Source organism: Mobula birostris, chromosome 12, assembly GCF_030028105.1.
Source record: "Mobula birostris isolate sMobBir1 chromosome 12, sMobBir1.hap1, whole genome shotgun sequence".
In the NCBI taxonomy this organism is placed as follows: domain Eukaryota; kingdom Metazoa; phylum Chordata; class Chondrichthyes; order Myliobatiformes; family Myliobatidae; genus Mobula; species Mobula birostris.
Genome location: NC_092381.1, coordinates 72,806,007 through 72,825,032, shown reverse-complemented (window position 1 = coordinate 72,825,032; position 19,026 = coordinate 72,806,007). Strand labels below are relative to the sequence as shown.

Sequence of the window (19,026 nt, the reverse complement as noted above, 5' to 3'; positions counted from 1 at the left end):
CTGCATTCAGCCCACATGTCCAAGCCTGTCTCTCCATGCACCCAAGTGATTCTTGAATTATACTTTTGTACCTGTTCAATCACTTCCTCTGGCAGCTCATCCCATTTATTCATTACACTGTATGCAAAATGCTGCCCTTCAACTCCCTTTTATATCTTTACCCTCTCAGTCACAAATCTATTCCTGCTATCTCTGGACTCCCCTACCCTGTGGAAAAGACTGTTACCTATCCCATTATGTATGGCTCTCATATGAAACAATTCTTTAAGATTAATGGAATAAAGACCTAGCCTGGGAAACCTCTCTCTATATCTCAGGCCCTGTAGTCCAGTGGTCTCCAACCACCGGGCCGCAAAGCATGTGCTACCAGGCTGCGAGGAAACGATATGAGTCAACTGCACCTTTCCTCATTCCCTGTCACGCCCACTGTTGAACTTGAATGCACGCGAGGTCATTACCCACGCAAGGACATCAGTCGGTCATTACCCTACAACTACTCGATGAGTAAAAATCAAATGACGGATCAGAGTTTCTTTGGAAGAGGTGGTAGGGGACATAAAAGGCCTAACGATGATGATAACGCAGAGACAGCTGAGGCCGAGACTGCAAAAAAAAAAGGTTTCCTTCAACAGAAAATATGACGAGTCGTACATAAAACATGGTTTTATTGCAACCAATGACTCGCACGCTCCAAGCCCCCTTTATGTGATATGTGGAGACAAGCAGTCTAATGAGGCAATGGAGCCCTCAAAACTATTTTGGAACCTTAAGTCCAAGCACCCTGCACTTAAAGACAAACCCACTGAGTTTTTTGAGTGGGAAAAAACGTGATCAAGCGGGACAGAAGCAAGTGCTGAAAGCCACCACCTCCACAAATGCTGCTGCTCTGAGAGCGTTGTACTTAATGGCTAGCTGTATTGCAAAGGCTAAGAAGCCTTTCACTGTTGGTGAAGAATTGAGTCTGCCTGCTGCCAAGGACGTGCTGTGAACTGTTGGGAGAAACTGCAGCTAACAAGATGGCACAGGTTTCTCTTTCAGCTACCACAGTTTCAAAGAGAATCGATGACATAGCAGAGGACATTGAAGCACAACTTTTGGAACGGCTTAACAAGTCTGGTTTCACTATCCAAGTCAAAGAGGTTGCTCCTGAATGCCAGTCTACACACTGTGTCACACACTGGGAAATGCTGGCTAGCTGAAAAATGTCACCTGATCTCAACAGCGTATTGAGTGGCGTTGTTGAAGTTACCAATCACATCAAAGCAAAGCCCTTAACTCACGTCTGTTTGAGCAGCTTTGCGAGGAAATGGATGCAGAGCACAAACGCCTTCTCTTACACACTGAAGTCAGGTGGCTATCAAGGGGGAGAGCCCTGGCCAGGGTTTTTGAGTTAAGAGAGCAGCTACAGAGATTCCTTTCAGGAAAAAAGTCACCACTGGCAGCACACATCAGTGACGAGGAGTGGATAGCAAAACTTGCTTATCTGTGTGACATCTTCAACCTGCTCAATGAACCCAATTTGTCACTTCAGGGGAGAATGACAACTGTCTTCAAGTTGGCAGATAAAGTGTCTGTTTTCACAGCCAAACTGGAACTGTGGGGATGGCAAGTAGACAGGGGCATATTTGAGATGTTCCCAACATTAGCTGAGTTGGGAGAGACTGAGGCTGCACCGTCCTTCTCACAGCTGGTGCGTGATCACCTATCTTCACTGTCGACAGAATTCGAGCGTTACTTCCTCACTGCAAATGACCCAAGACGTGCAAAGGAATGGGTCCGTGACCCATTTGTGAATGTCCCCGGTGAACCATCCATGTCAGTGCAGGAAGAAGATCAACTCCTCGAGCTTGCAAATGACGGTGGGCTGAAAAGTATGTTTGACATACCATCTCTGCTGGCATTCTGGATCAAAGTCAAGGCTGAATATCCTGAGATAGGCACAAAAGCATTGAAAACTTTGCTTCCCTTTCCAACATCATACCTCTGTGAAGCAGAGTTTTCTGCAGTGAAAACTAAATTGTGGAATAGACTGGACATAAGGAACCCCCTTATGACTTATCACTTTATTCGTGCGAGGAAAATATGCGCTGTGTGTTTAATATTAAATTCATTAGATAAACCCTTTTAGAAACAAAATTGGTGTATAGCCACTGATAAGTGACTTATAGTTGACTTATCACCTATATTCAGGTCGTGATTAACACCACCACCAGCACCGCCACCTCCCCCCGCGCCCCCCTGGCCGGTCCGCAAGAATATTGTCAATATTAAAGCAGTCCGCGGTGCAAAAAAGGTTGGGGACCCCTGCTGTAGTCCTAGAAACAGCCTTGTAAATCTTTTCTGCACTCTAATTTAACCATATAATTACTATAACAGAGTGACCAAAACTGTACTACTGCTTAAAGTCCATAACAATGATTGAGAAATACACTTGCTGATGATAAACAACCAGGTGAGAAAGTAAAGAGTGAGAAAGGGGCAGAGGACATCTGATGGATGCTAGGATAAAAGAAGCAATGAGCTTGAGTATGGAGCAGGTATGCAGCAGTGTTGGAAATATGTTCACTTCACATTTAAGACAACTGCCCAACCCTGGCTAATCTCCCCTTCTGCCTCTGCTAATCATACACAACATGCAGCCAGGTTGTAGCTTGTCAAATCCTTTTCCATCAAATTAACCACCTGAAAATGCAATCTTTTACCCACCTAATATTTAGCCTCAGTCACTGGAAAAAGATAGGGAGAGAACAAAAAAAAGCAATGATAGAAAGAAGAATGAGAGACCATCAAACAATATGAGACAGTTGTAACAAGAGTGAAATTGCACACTCAGAACTTCATTTTATGAAACTTAAAACCCTATAATCACAACTCTTCACCGTCATCAAAACAAAGCTTAAAACTAATCTTCAAACTAACTTTTCAACCAAGGTCTAAAAGCACTATGCTATAATATTTTACGTGCAACTGTAATCATAGCCAGTAGCTTTGACTGGATCCTTCTCTCTTTCAACCTATCCCACCAGCCTGCAACTCTGGAATGCTTGGTCTTTCATTAACTCATGATATTCTCTATGGCTGATGGCCCTGCAGTTCTGACATGCCTAATGAAAACCCACCAATTGGTCCATCATACTCTAAATGAAAAAAAAGTGATCAAAGAAGAATCATGGAGTTATTAGATAGAAACAGGAGGAGTAAAAAATTAGGGAAAGAGCTTTGAAACTAGGGAGCAAGATGTGAAGTGAGAGAGAAACAGAAATAGATCAGAGAGAAACAAAATTTACCTACGCTAAATGATGAATGTTGCAGAACAGCTCTATCTTACTTCATTTCTACCAGAATCAGAATCTTTATCAATATTTTAGTCCTAAGTATACTGATATTCTTTCTGATGATCTACATTTTTATTATTAATTCATCCAATGTCCCACAGTCATGCCTCTTCCTTCATTAAATCCTAGTTGGTTTCCACACCTCCTTGCAAAACTGCATTGCTTCTCCATCATTCAATAACCTGAATTCACCATTCTTTACACCCCCCCCCCACCCTGATATGATAAAATGATTTAAACAGATTTAGATCCATGTACAGGCAGAAGAGATTAGTACAAGTAAGCACCATTAGCTGAATTAGTCTGGCACAACATTGTGCGCGGAGGGGCCTGGTCCTGTGCTAAATCATTCCATGCACTCTTGCATATTCTCTGCTTCCACAAAGACCTCTTCCCTATGCACTTTGTTTGATCTTCACTGACAAAACCTTTGGCTATCCTAGTTAGATGTCGTGGCATATTTTACACACCTTCCTTCCTCCACCCCTCTCCCTACACCACCTCTTTTACTCTCCCTGAAAATACTTTCTCAACCTTTTAGCCCAACTGCATCCAGCACCTATCTATTTCAATAGACACTTTTCCTTCAGTAAACTGACTTACTACAGATACTACAGGAAAAAAGAGAAAAAAATCCAGGTTGTCTTTGTAATGTTGGGCTATATAAACTAAATTAGTTTTAGATATAATTTTCACACTGCATTTAAACCAGTTTCACCCAGTTCACAATTAGAACAGCCATTTTAATAGCCATTAGTGTCAGTGTTTGGAGAACACCATTGGTCATTATATCAATTATGAATACAAGGTTGACTGCCCCTTATCTGAAGTGTCTGGGGCCGGAAGCCTTTCAGATTTTGGAATACTTGCATCTATATAATGAGATAGCTTGGGAATGAAACCCAACTTTAAACACAAGATCCATTTACATTACATATACAGTTTAACTCACAACACGCCGGAAGAACTCAGCAGGTCGGGCAGCATCCGTGGAAAAGATCGGTTGATGCTTCGGGCCAGAACCCTTCGTCAGGACTGTGACAAAGGGTTCTGGCCCAAAACATCAACCGATCTTTTCCACGGATGCTGCCTGACCTGCTGAGTTCCTCCAGCATGTTGTGAGTGTTGCTTTGACCCCAGCATCTGCAGATTATTTTGCGTTTACATATACAGTTTATAATATACTTAATAATTTTGTACATGAAACAATAATGCATACATTGAACCACCAGAAAGGTAAGCTATCACTACCTCAACCACCCAGGTGGACAGTCAGTGACTATTTGGCAGCTCCACCATTCATGACTCTGAACTCATGTGCTACCGGTCAAAAGTTTTTGTCTTACACTTGTTCATCACACATATGTCCTGACGCAACCATTCAGCATGTTAGAATTTCATCGGCGACAATCTTGGCAAACTTATCAATAAATTTCTCTGCTGCGTCATGATCAGGTGTTCTATCAACACAAATCTTTTAAAATTTCATGGTGTGCCTTTTCTCAAATTCCTGCAACCAGCCTGCTGAATATTCATGATTACCTTTAATTGTCAGTTCATGATGGATCTTTGCTTGTTTTCATGATGAGCATATGTTCATGAAGAATCTTTAATTGTTTCATTATCAGCATATGTTCACTGACGCTGACGAATCCACTCAGAATTCACTTCTGTTCATTATGTATGTGAGGTCACTTCACAGAACTGTTTGTGGTGTGCAGAGATCTGCGCATCGTCTAGGAATTATCCCAGCACCTTGTGGAATTTTCAGAGGTTTTCGGACATTGGAATTTTGGATAAGGGGAGCTCAACCTGTATTTTTGTTTCCATGTAATTTGGAGGCTTCCATTGTGCAGTTAGAATGCTGGAAACATTCAGGCAGCAATTGAAGAGAAACAGAGAAGAGCTTGTCCAAGTTAATGCCAAGTGTTTCCAACATTTTCTTTTTTATTTCAGATTTCTAGCATGTACACTTTAAAAAAAACCTTCTGACAATTAACAACGTAAAATGTAGCACAAATTCGTATCAGCCATGTTTTCTAATTGGATTCAGAGCAAAAAAAATCTCACGGAGACAAAAATATTTAAAAATAATGGTCTATTTGGTCACTCACACCAACGTCATTTAATAAAATCATAATTGATCTCTACATTGGATATACCCAGCAAGAGCTGCTACAGAATTCCATAGAGTCACCACCATCTGAAAACATTTCTCTGCATTTCTTTACTGAACCATTGTCCCCGTTTTGAAATTGTGGTTCCTGGTTCTAAACACCTCATGTGAGGGAACACCATACCTAAATCTAGTCTGTCAGATCCCATAATAATTTTTGCCTGTTTCAGTGATGTAATTTTCTAATGCTCTCATTCAAAATTCATTCAAATGGATAAAGCTCTAATAATAAGTTCCATAACCATGATTACCCAAAAGTTCGAACAGTTTTAGGAGGTAGCCCCATCTAGCAAACTACTAGCAATTCACAAACAACATACAACGAGCTCAAGTTCATGATGTAATACTCTCTTTATTACTGTTTCAAGAAAGCAGTCATATTGGAATATTCAATTAGTTTCCTCATGATTGTAGACTGTATCTGCCTAGCTGCAGAAGTTTTACACTGAAGTATGTATTTTCCATACTATATTGTTACAGACACAAAACAATATATAAAGTATCAGTGACTCCTTGCCTTTTTTGTCCTCATTATGAGCCGCTTTTTTAACAGCAGAAGTTGCATATGTGGTTCTGCCTATTTGTCTTCCATGCAATCACTTATCAACTCTTCCAAGGAAATTTAAAAGCAAATGCCAAATTAATTTTAAGTAGTACAGTCCATAATGCAGTAGATTAAAGTTGAAAACAGTCAGGGGACATGAAAAATATTAACAATTGGTAAAGAGGAAAACAAAGCCTGTGTTTTAAGATTTTCAAGATTACAATAGAAGGGAAGCTCTAAAGAATAAAACAGTGTTGAATGTTGCTTTCAAAATAACTAGTTGTAATGTATGTAAGAGCAAGTAAAACCAGTCATGTCAAGAATTACTTGTATCCTGTCCAGGAGCCTTGTGTCAAAAATGTAGTAGTGCTTCTGCTGTCTGCACAGAGCATTCAAAATGGTTTACAACATCTAGTATTCTTTTCTTTTTACATACAGATTAATGTCGTTAAGTTACTGTAAGCTACTTAGTTTGTTTGGCAATATTGCAGGTCTGAGGAATCATCTCAAGAATTCACACATAATTTTGATTTATACTAATACAACACTGAATTTCATGAGGTAATAGCTTTTTAGGATAAATAGCAAACTTGAGATGTTAATATGTTACTCTATTGAGAAGGAAAACAAATTATTCTGATAGTTGATCCAATATACTTTCTTCAACCTAAAAACATTAGTGTCTGCATGTCAAAAGCATCCCAATGATTGGTGAGATACATTAGTTCATTCAACCTTCAGCCATGAAAGAAGCTATCTAAAATACAAGTTTGTCTTTCTTTGACACAGGGCAGCCAGCCATACATCCCATTTCTATTTGTGGGATTTTGTTGTGTACAGATACCTCATCTGTACACTGGGCTGTAACAATGTTTGAAGGAAATGATGAGGCACAATTCAAACACAATAGTCTTTAAAACAAAAATTATTCACCAGATTACATGGTCAATATTAAGTTGTACTCTTAGAAATTTTCTTATACAAAACACAAGACAAATGAAGAGGTACACTCTTGCATTGTAAAATACGTCCTAGACAAAAATTAACCAGTAAATCAATTTTATGAACAAAAGATTTGTTGACTGGGCCCATAGCAATTCTGGAACACAAAATCATCATTTGGAATCAACTTACCATTCCTTCACATTAACTTCTGTAATCCCTTCTCCAATGTCAGAAAGTTTAAACTGAACAACTTGACCATTAACAGCTGCAAAAGTAAGTAAAAGGTAAGTCAACAGTTGACATAACTGATCATGTTAAATTATGAGTTCAAAGAGAAACTAGTGAACATTGCAATTACCAGCAGAGGTTCTTAAATATCTTGACTGTACGCAGACTTGAATAGATGACTTGTTAAATATAGGATATTGTGGCTTCATAAAATGACCATTACTACAACATCTATAGTGGTGCACACATACCTGGCAGAGAAACAGAGACAATTAACAGATGTAACAATATAGACTTCAATGGCAGTATTGCAATTGTAACAACCTCTAAGAAATAGGAAAGGGAAAATTGAGAAATTTGACATTTGCAATTCAAAATCTCTTCCTATGCTCTTCACAGAGAATGGTCAATCATTCATAACTTCTGTTACTGCTATTGCTGAACAACAGGAAACAAAAACAGCATTATTGGGAAGGACCCATCACCTTGAGTAGCAGTGGTCAGTGGTCTTGGCTGTTGGTCTGCCAAGACAGCATCAATTATGGTTTAACCACAAGAGAAACTTCTGCCTCAAACTGGCAGAAGGCCAAACATCCTGTGCAAAGGGCAAAGAAGTCATTTTCCCACAAGGACATATTTCTATGTGTATGATGGGGATATATTGCTTACCTCTGAGCTTCATTATCAATTATCTGGCCAATCAATGCCATCACAAACTTTGACAAATATGCTCTTAGAATCGCAAACAGGAGGAAATCTGCAGATGCTGGAATTTCAAGCATCACACACACAAAAGTTGCTGGTAGATGCAGCAGGCCAGGCAGCATCTATAGGAAGAGGTACAGTCGATGTTTTGGGCTGAGACCCTCTGTCAGGACTAACGAAGGGTCTCGGCCCGAAACGTCGACTGTACCTCTTCCCATAGATGCTGCCTGGCCTGCTGCGTTCACCAGCAACTTTTATGTGTGATGCTCTTAGAAGTTATTTTAAAAGTTAATGCTTTTAAGAGTAAGAGCAGCTAGAAGCTCCAACCATTCCCCTTTTTTACTATGCAATATGAAACAGTAATGATGAAAACACCAGTGAAACAATTTTAAACATCCTGTATGCCCTATTACCATAGAATGCAACAAGTATAGTTTATGGTTAACTGTATTTTTCCATTACGTTGAATTTGATTTTCACTAAAGTGAACCTTCTTCTGCTATACAGAGAATTTATCCAAAATTGTTTAACAGTTAAATAATTAAGTCAATGAGTTCTTCCACTACCTTCTGGCTAAAGAAATTCCTCATCACGGTTCTAAATGGACATCTCTCTATTCTGAGGCTATGCCCTCTGGTCTTAGACTTACCCACTATATAAAGCATCCTCTCCACATCCACGCGATCAAGGCCTTTCAATATTTGATGGGTTTCAATGAGAACCTCCCCCCCCCAATTCTTCTAAACTCCAGCACGTACAGGACAGAGCCATCAAACACTCTTCATATGTTAACTATTTCATTCCCAGAATTATTCTCGTGAACTCCCTCTCAACCCTCTCCAATGCCATCATTTCTTTGAAAAGAGGCCCAAAACTGCTCACAATACTCCAAGTCCATCATGCACAAGGACTCCCAAGTTCTTTCGCATCTCTGATTTATGGAATTTTCTCCCTGTTTAGAAAATAGTCCACTCCTTTATTCCTTCTACCAAAGTGCATGACTGTACAATTCCCAGCACTATACTCCATCTGCCTCTTCTTTGCCCATTCTCCAAACTGTCCAAGTCCTTCTGCAGACTCACTGTTTCCTCAACACTACCTGCCCCTCCATTGATCTTTTACTGTCTGCAAACTCGGGCACAAAGACATCAATTCCACCGTCCAAATCGCTAACATATAAAAGGAAGCAGTCTCTACACCGACCTCTACCAAACACAAGTTACTGGCAGCCAACCAGTAAAGGCCCCCTTTATTCCCACTCTTTACCTCCTGCCAGTCAGCCAATCTTCTATCCATGCAGGTATCTTTCCTGTAATTCCTGCTAAGCAAGGTATCAGCTCATGGTATTACAGGAAAGAGAAGTATGAGGGAAGTATGAGGAAAGCAGAGGTGGAGAGGTTCAACAACCTTAAATTCCTCAAAGTTATTATTTCGGAGGACCTGTCTTGGGCCCAACATGCAAGTGCAATTACAAAGGAAGCACGGCAGCACCTCTACCTCCTTAGGAATTTGCTAACATTTGGCTTGACACCTGAAAACTCTGACAAACTTCTATAGATGTGTAGTAGAGAGTATATTGACTGGGTGCATTGTTGTACTGCCTCACCATCAGAGGACTTTAGGCTCAGACCCAGGGAATAATTGTCAAACACAGTTTACTTAAAATTATATACTGTTTCTTAGGAAGCTTATATCACTCAGTTGAACTACAAAGTTTCACTCAGTTGAACTACAAAGTTCCACTCGTAGAGCTTGGGAAAACCTGCAAATCAAGTGAGCACCTGAATATTGTCTGGGGCTGCTGTTAAACAATTTGTTATCACATACATACTCTGATAAGGGTACCCAGTAGCTATCTCATGCAACAAACACTTCTTTGTTCATACGTTATTCCCACAGCACGACTTGTCAAGCTGCCAATAAGTCAGTTAGGTTTTAGCCCTTTTAATTCTGCATATAATTCCTCAGCACCATATAGCATGGTATGGAAACACCAATGCCCATGAACAGAAAATCTCTCTAAACATAGTGGATACGGTCCAATCCATCACAGGTAAAGTCCTGCCCAGCCTTGAGCACATCTGCACAAAATGTTGTCACAGGAAAGCAGCATTCATCATCAGGGACCCCCACCACCTAGAGCATATTCTCTTCTCGCTAGTGCCATCAGGAAGGTAGTTCAGGAGCCACAGGACTCACACCACCATGTTCAAGAACAGTTACTATCCCTCAACCAACACTCAACTTCACTTGCCCCATCATTGAAATGATCCCGCAAACTATGGATTCACTTTCAAAGACTCTTCATCCTCTTGCTTATTTACGATTATTATTCTTTCTTTTTGTATCTGCAGTTTATTGTCTTTTACATACTGGTTGAATGCCCAAATTGGTGCAGGCTTTCATTAATGCTATTATGATAATTATGCCAATATGAATTTATTGAGTATGCCCATAAGAAAATTAATCTCAGGGTTGTACAGGTGTCCCCCGCTTTTCGAACGATCGCTTTACAAAACCTCACTGCTACAAAAGACCTACATTAGTACCCTGTTTTCGCAAACAGAAGGTGTTTTCACTGTTACGATAAAAGTCAGCGCGCGCCCTGAGCAGTCACTTTCCCCCGGATTTGGAACTGCGTTCTCACCGGCATTGCTTAAACACATGCCTGTGAGCAGTCATTTGCAAGATGAGTTCTATGGTATCGGAAAAGCCTGAAAGAGCTCATAAGGGTGTTACACTTAGCGTAAAACTAGACATAATTAAGCGTTTTGATCGTGGTGAATGAAGTAAGGACAAAATGAGCTTGGCTTGTGGAAGTTGACGAGGATGATGTTGAAGAGGTTTTGGCATCCCATGACCAAGAACTGATAGATGAACAGCTGATGCAATTGGAAGAGGAAAGGATAACAATCGAAACCGAATGAGTAATGATAAAGTAATTTTGAAAGGGTACGTCAGTTTAGGGCATATTTGCAGGATGGTTTGAGTGTTTACAAAGAACTGTATGACAGAAAAATGCGCAAGGCTCAGCAGTCAAGCAAACCTTCCACATCAGCCACAGCAGACGACGAACCTCGACCTTCGACATTGAAGCGGGCAGTCATAGGCGACGAGCTGCCTGCTCTACTGGAAACAGACGACTATGGGACGACATTCCAGTGTCCCACCACCCCAACACCAAGGCCTCAGACAGATACCGATTCGCGGAGAATGCAGCAGTAGCTGGGAGGCACACAGCCCATCTTTAAGAAAAAAGCCGAAATAAACATGCTAATTAATTAGGTGCTGCCCAACACGTAATTGTCGGCCCAGATCAGAGGTGATGCAATCGGCAATCAGCACTGATCTGGGCCGACAATTACGTGCCGTGAGGCACCTAATTAATTAGCATGTTTATTTCGGCTTTTTTCTTAAAGATGTGCTGTGTACCTTCTGGCTACCGCTGGACCCCTGCATGCTTTGCGGATCGGTATCGGTTGGTGGCCCAGAGGGTGGGGGCCACTGCACCACCCAGCCTGCAACGACTCAGTCTAACACACCATCATCAGTCTGCTCCGCACTTTCCCAATTCCGGTAAGTGATACTACACTGTACATACATTATTTCTACTTTATATCGGCTGTGTATTTTTACGTGTTATTTGGTATGATTTGGCAGCTTCATAGCTTAAAGGTTACTGGAGAGCGCTTGCGCCGTGATTTTGCTGACGGCACTTGCATGAGTTTTTCGCTACGGAGAACAGTTCAGGCAATGACTGTGGAAAAGTATTTCTACTTTATATAAGCTGCGTATTTATCATATCATTCCTGCTTTTACTATATGTTACAGTTATTTTAGGTTTTATGTGTTATTTGGCATGATTTGGTAGGTTATTTTTGGGTCTGCGAACGCTCACAGAATTTTCCCATATAAATAAATGGTAATTGCTTCTTCGCTTTACGACATTCCGGCTTACGAACCGTTTCATAGGAACGCTCTATCTTCGGATGGCGGGGGAAACCTGTATATGGTGACATATATGTACTTCAGTAATAAATCTACTTTGAACTTTGAAGCAGCTTCATGTGCGGCACCTTGTCAAAGCCAGGTAAACAAAATCCAATTAACTCTTTGTCTATCCTGCCTGTTATTTCCTCAAAGAATTCCAACAGATCTGTTAGGCAAGATTTCCCCTGAAGGAAACCATGCTGACTCTGGCCTATTTTACCATGTGCCTCGAGTAGCCCAAAACTTCATCTTTAATAATGGACTCCAAAATCTACCCAACCATTGAAGTCAGGCCAATTGGCCTACAACTTCCTTTCTTCTGCCTCCCTTCCTTCTTAAACAGTGGAGAGATATTTGTAATTTTTCTGTACTCTGGAACCATTCCAGAACCATTCCAGAATCTAGCGATTTTTGAAAGACCATTACTCTGCCTCCATAACCTCTTTAGCTACCTCTTTCAGAACCCTGGCACGTAGACCACCTGGGCCAGGTAACTTATCTATATTCGGACCTTGCGGCTTCCCAAAGCACCTTTGCCTCAGTAGTAGCAACTACACTCACTTCTGCCCCTAGATATTCTCAAATTTCAGTATCCAGGTAGTGCCTTCCACAGTGAAGACTGACAAAAACATCCCCCATTTCCAACCCCCCCAGCAATTATTACCTCTCCAACATCATTTTCCAGCAGTCCAAAATCCAATCTCACCTCTCTCTTACCCTTTATATATCTGAAAAACTTTTGTATCTTCTTTTATATTATTGGTTAGCTTACCATCATATTCCACATCTTTCCCTCCCCCCCCCCCCCGCTTTCCGCAGGGATCACTCCCTACGCGACTCCCTTGTCCATTCGGCCCCCCCATCCCTCCCCACTGATCTCCCTCCTGGCACTTATCCTTGTAAGCAAACAAGTGCTACACATGCCCTTACACTTCCTCCCTTACCACCATTCAGGGCCCCAGACAGTCCTTCCAGGTGAGGCGACACTTCACCTGTGAGTCGGCTGGGGTGATATACTGCGTCTGGTGCTCCCGATGTGGTCTTCTATATATTGGCGAGACCCGACGCAGACTGGGAGACCGCCTTGCTGAACACCTACACTCTGTCCACCAGAGAAAGCAGGATCTCCCAGTGGCCACACATTTTAATTCCACATCCCATTCCCATTCTGACATGTCTATCCACGGCCTCCTCTACTGTAAAGATGAAGCCACACTCAGGTTGGAGGAACAACACCTTATATTCCGTCTGGGTAGCCTCCAACCTGATGGCATGAACATCGACTTTTCTAATTTCCGCTAATGCCCCACCTCCCCCTCGTACCCCATCCGTTATTTATTTTTATACACACATTCTTTCTCTCACTCTCCTTTTTCTTCCTCTGTCCCTCTGACTATACCCCTTGCCCATCACCTGGGTTCCCACCCCCTTGTCTTTCTCCCCGGACCTCCTGTCCCACGATCCTCTCATATCCCCTTTGCCAATCACCTGTCCAGCTCTTGGCTCCATCCCTCCCCCTCCTGTCTTCTCCTATCATTTTGGATCTCCTCTCCCCCTCCCAGTTTCAAATCTCTTACTAACTCTTCCTTCAGTTAGTCCTGATGAAGGGTCTCGGCCTGAAACGTCGACTGTACCTCCTCCTAGAGATGCTGCCTGGCCTGCTGCGTTCACCAGCAACTTTGATGTGTGTTGCTATTTCATCCTTTCTCTCCTTTGGCTGCTCTGCTATCAGCCCTGCTAGAGTCTCTTTCCCAAAAACCTTGGCCAGCTTCCCTCTCATGGCACCGTAATACCTTATACTCCACTACAATACTGATACATTTGACTTTAGTTTCTCCCTCTTAAATTGCAGGGTGAATTCTATCATATTATGATCACTTTCTTCTAAGGGTTCCATTACCTTAAGTTCCCTCATCAAATCTGGTTCATTACACAACATCCGATCCAGAATTGTTTTTCCCCTAGTGGGCTCAACCACACACTGCACTAAAAAAAAAAGCCATCTTGTAGACATTCTATAAATTCCCTCTTTTGGGATCTAGCACCAACCTGACATCCCTATGACTACAGGTTTCCCCCGCCATCTGAAGATAGAGCGTTCCTATGAAACGGTTTGTAAGCTGGAATGTCGTAAAGTGAAGAAGCAATTACCATTTATTTATATGGGAAAATTTTGTGAACGTTCGCAGACCCAAATATAACCTACCAAATCATGCCAAATAACACATAAAACCTAAAATAACAGTAACATATAGTAAAAGCAGGAATGATATGATAAATACGCAGCTTATATAAAGTAGAAATACTTTTCCACAATCATTGCCTGAACTGTTCTCCGTAGCGAAAATCCCACACAACCGCTCTCGGCAAAAACACGGCGCAAGCACTCTCCAGTAACTTTTAAGCTATGAAGCTGCCAAATCATACCAAATAACACGTAAAAATACACAGCCTATATAAAGTAGAAATAATGTATGTACAGTGTAGTATCACTTACCAGAATTAGGACAGTGCTGAGCACACTGATGATGGTGTGTTAGACTGAGTCGTCGGAGGTTGGGGTGGTGCAGTGGCCCCCACCCTCCGGGCAGCGAACTGATACCAATCTGCAAAGAATGCAGTGGTACAGCGGTATCCGGGAGGCACACAGCAGATCTTTAAGAAAAAAGCTGAAATAAACATGCTAATTAATCAGGTACCACCCGGCAGGTAATTAATTAGCATGTTTATTTTGGCTTTTTTCTTAAAGAGTGCTGGCTGCCTCCCGGCTACTGCTACGTTCTCCGCGAATCGGTATCTGTCCGCAGCCTGGGGGTTGGGGTGGTGGGACACTGGGGTGTCATCTCATCGTCGTCTGTTTCCATTAGGGCAGGCAGCTCATCATCTTCTATCTCTGCCTGCCTCAATGTCGAAGGTTGAGGTTCGTCGTCTGCTGTGGCTGATGTGGAAGGCTTGAAAAACAACAGTATGCTTGACTGCTGAGCCTTGCGCATTTTTCTATCATACAGATCTTTGTAAGCACTCAAACCATCCTGCAAATACGCTCGAAACTGACGTACCCTTTCAAAATTAAAGTCGTACTTTATCATTACTCATTCGGTTTCGATTGTTATCCTTTCCTCTTCCAATTGCATCAGTTCTTCATCTATCAGTTCTCGGTCATGGGATTCCAAAACCTCTTCAACATCATCTTCGTCAATTTCCACAAGCCAAACTCACTTTGTCCTTACTTCCCTCAGCACGATCGAAACGCTTAATTATGTCTAGTTTTACGCTAAGTGTAACAGCCTTACGAGCTCTTTTAGGCTTTTCCGATACCTTAGAACTCATCTTGCTAACGGCTGCTCACAGGCACGTGTTTAAGCAATGCCGGTGAGAATGCCGTTCCGAATCCGGGGAAGAGCAGCTGCTCGGGGCGTGTGTTGCCTTTTATCGCGTGCTGCCTTTTTTCGTAACAGTGAAAACACCTTCTGTTAGCGAAAACAGGGAACTAATGTAGGTCTTTCGTAACAGTGAGGTTTCATAAAGAAAAATGCTCGAAAAGCAGGGGACCCCTGTATTGGAATATTGCCCTCATTACATGCCTTTTCTATCTCTTGCTGTAATTTATATCTGACATCCTGGCTACTGTATTGGGGGCCTGTATACGGCTCCCATCAGGATCTTATTACCCTTGCCATTCCTTAACTCCATGCACAAGGATTATACAACTTCTGTTCCTATGTCACCTCTTACTAAGAATTTGATTTCATTTTTTACCAACAGAACCAGCCCACCACCTCTGCCTACCTGTCTGTCATTTCAAAACAACTTGTATCCTTGGATGTTAAGCTTCCAACTATGATCTTCTTTCAGCCACTTCTCAGTGATGCCCATGTCATAACTGCCTATTTCTAACTGTGCTACAGACCTTCTAACTTATTCTATATACTGCATGCATTCAAATATAACACCTTTAGTCCTGTGTTCATCATTCTTTTCAATTTTACCCTCATGTTACACTTCAACTCATTCCAGTAGCTGTATTTTGCCCTACCATCTGCCTCACAGTCGCACAATACAATGCATCAACTTGTATACCAATTATCCCAGCCTCTTTCTCCATCCTCCTGCTAGAATTAGTTTAAATCCTCTCCAACAGCTCACGTAAACTTGCTTGCAAGGATATTGGTCCCCCTAAGGTACAGGTGTAACCCATTGATTCTGTACAAGACATAGCTTTTCCCAGAAGAGACCCTAATGATCCAGAAATCTGAAACACTGATCCCTGGACCATTCCCTTGGCTAATCATTCATCTATACTATCATCCTATTCTTGCCCTGACCAGCACATGGCACTGGGAGTAATTGAGACCATGCACTCCCATTTCACAGCAACTCCAGCATACATCACCACCCTGCATCTCTTAGACCCATACTATTAAAATGACCTCTGTGCAAGTGCAGAACTTTCACTGTTCTGTGGAAGCAGATACAGACCATCCAAGGATGGTTAATCCTGCCAATCCTCATGAAGATTTATTGCTTCTTTCTTTATATCAAAATTCAAACTTCAAAGTAAATTTATTTTCATAATACATATATGTCACCATATACAACCCTGATATTCATTTTCTTGTGGGCATTCTCAATAAATCCACTATTGAATAATAACCATAATGGAATCAGTGAAAGACTGGGCTTTCAGCCAATGTATAACAAACTGCAAATACAGGAAGAAAGAAATAGTAATAAATAAATAAGCAATAAATATTGAGAACATAAGACGAAGAATCCTTGAAAGTGAGTCTATTGGTTGTGGGAACATTTCAATGAAGGGGTAAGTGAAGCTGAGTGAATTTATCCCCTTTGGTTCAAGAGCCTGATGGTTGAAGAGTAACAACTATTCCTGAACCTGTGGTGAGAGTCCTGAGGCTCCTGTATCTTCTTCCTGATGGCAGCAGCAAAAATAGAGCATGTCCTGGGTGGTGAGGATCCCTGATGATGGATGCTGCTTTCCTGTGACAACACTTTGTGTAAATGTGGTCAATGGCGGAGAGGGCTTTACCTGTAACAGACTGGGCCATATCCACTACACTTTGTATGATATTCCTCTCAAGGGCATTGGTGTATGCATACCTAGCAATGATGCAGCCAGTCAATATACTCTCTACTACACATCTATAGAAGTTTGTCAAAGTTTTAGATGTCATGGCAAAACTTTGCAAACTCCCAAGTACAAGCGCTGCCATGCTTTCTTCGTAATTGCACTTACTTGCTGGGCCAAGATAGGTCCTCTGAAATAGTAACACCTTGGAATTAACAGTTGCTGAGCTTCCCCACCTCTAATCCTCCGATAAGGAATGTCTCCAATTTCCTCCTCCTCAAAGCATAATCAACTCCTTGGTCTTGCTGATTTTGAGTAAGAGGTTGTTGCTGTGGCACCACTCAGACAGATTTCTAATCTTCCTCCTATATGCTGATTCATCACCATCTTTGATTCGGCCTACTACAATGGTGTCATCAACAAACTTGAATATGGCATTGGAGATGTGCTTAGCCACACAGTCATAAAGGTAAACTGCGTAGAGCAGGGGATGAAGCACTCAGCCTTGTGGTGCACCTATACTGACGGAGATTGTAGAGCAGATGTTGTTACGAATCCAAATTGTCTGGGGTCTGCAAGTGAAGAAATCAAGGATCTATTTGCACAAGGATGTATTGAGGCTAGAGTCTTAAAACTTATTGGTTAGCTTTGAAGGGATGATATTGAATGCTGAGCTGCAGCTAATAAAAAGCATCCTGATGTTTTTACTGTCTTTGGTGTCCAGATGTTCCAGGGTTGAGTGAAGAGCCAATCAAGTGGCATCAGCTGTGGACCTGTTGCTCCGATAGGCAAACTGATAGGCGGATCCAAGTTGCTTCTCAGGTAGAAGTTGATAGGTTGCATCACCATTCTCTCAAAACGCTTCATCACTATGGATGTAAGTGCTAATGGATGATAGTCATTGAAGCATTGAGGAGGGGGGGAGGAGAGAGGAGGTGGGGGAGGGGAGAGGAGGTGGGGGAGGGGAGAGGAGGTGGGGGAGGGGAGAGGAGGTGGGGGAGGGGAGAGGAGGTGGGGGAGGGGAGAGGAGGGGGGAGGAGAGGATGGGGGGGATGGAAAGCGTGCAAGGGAGCTGGCTGGATTCAAACTCGGGAGCCTTCACTCCGAAGTCCAGTGCTGATGCCACTATGCCACCAGCCAGCATAAGTATTGTGTACAATTAGTAAAATTACAAACAACAAGCTAAGTTGCTGGAGGAACTTGCTGGATCAGGCAGCATCTGAGGAAGAAAACTGAAAGTAGATATAATTGGATTAAGACCGTTGACCAAAATGTCAACACCTCATTTCTCTCACAGATGCTGTCCAATCTATTTAGTTCCACCACAGTTTGTTTTTGTTCCAGACACCAGTATCTTCAGTCTCTTGAGTCTCATTTCAAATTACAAGATGAATTCAAGGCCAGCATTTCTGAAATTAGTGCAGCAAGGATCAGTAAACAGCAGAGGCTGTGACATTTTAAGCAGTATTGTAGCCAAAAATCCAATTGTACAGTTAAAAAGAGATTCTAGGCAACTCTTAGCTTTGATTGATAATTTAGATGTACTTGTGGGAGGTTCAGGGAATCACAGCAGAAAAGTACAGAATTTCAAAGATCCATTTACTTCCAAAATCTTGTTATTTGCATTCATAATATCACCTTTGGAAATTCAGAGTAAGATTTTTTTTCAAACAACACAAGGATAAGGGTAGCAACACACAGAATGCTGGAGGAAACCTCAACTGTACTTTTTTCCACAGATGCTGCTTGGCCTGGTGAGTTCCTCCAACATTTTGTTTGTGTATCTTGCTTAGATTTTCAGCATCTTCAGATTTCCTCTTGATAAGGATAAAGGGAATTTCATCAAATTTAAGATATTCCTTTATTACATTTTATGAGGTTAAAAGGCTGATTGAACTTAAAGATATGAAGTCTTAGATATCAACTTCCAGTACCTTTGAGAGCCAATATTTTATTAATACTCAAAGAACTGTGATGGTTTCATACTCTTGGTTGTGTGATTTGAAGCTGTCAATCT

At 41.8% G+C, this 19,026-nt stretch overlaps 1 protein-coding gene across 2 annotated transcripts in view; it reads right to left on the bottom strand.

The window, feature by feature from the left end:
• The window catches only part of dbt (dihydrolipoamide branched chain transacylase E2), a 48,027-nt gene that overhangs the window by 25,525 nt on the left and 3,476 nt on the right, over positions 1-19,026 (bottom strand). For both annotated transcript variants that reach the window (XM_072274109.1, XM_072274110.1), the window contains exons 2-3: positions 7,359-7,479; positions 7,190-7,265 (exon numbers count right to left, since the gene is read on the bottom strand). In XM_072274109.1, coding sequence (XP_072130210.1) covers positions 7,190-7,265; positions 7,359-7,479 — 197 coding nt within the window. The remainder of the gene's footprint in view (positions 1-7,189; positions 7,266-7,358; positions 7,480-19,026) is intronic.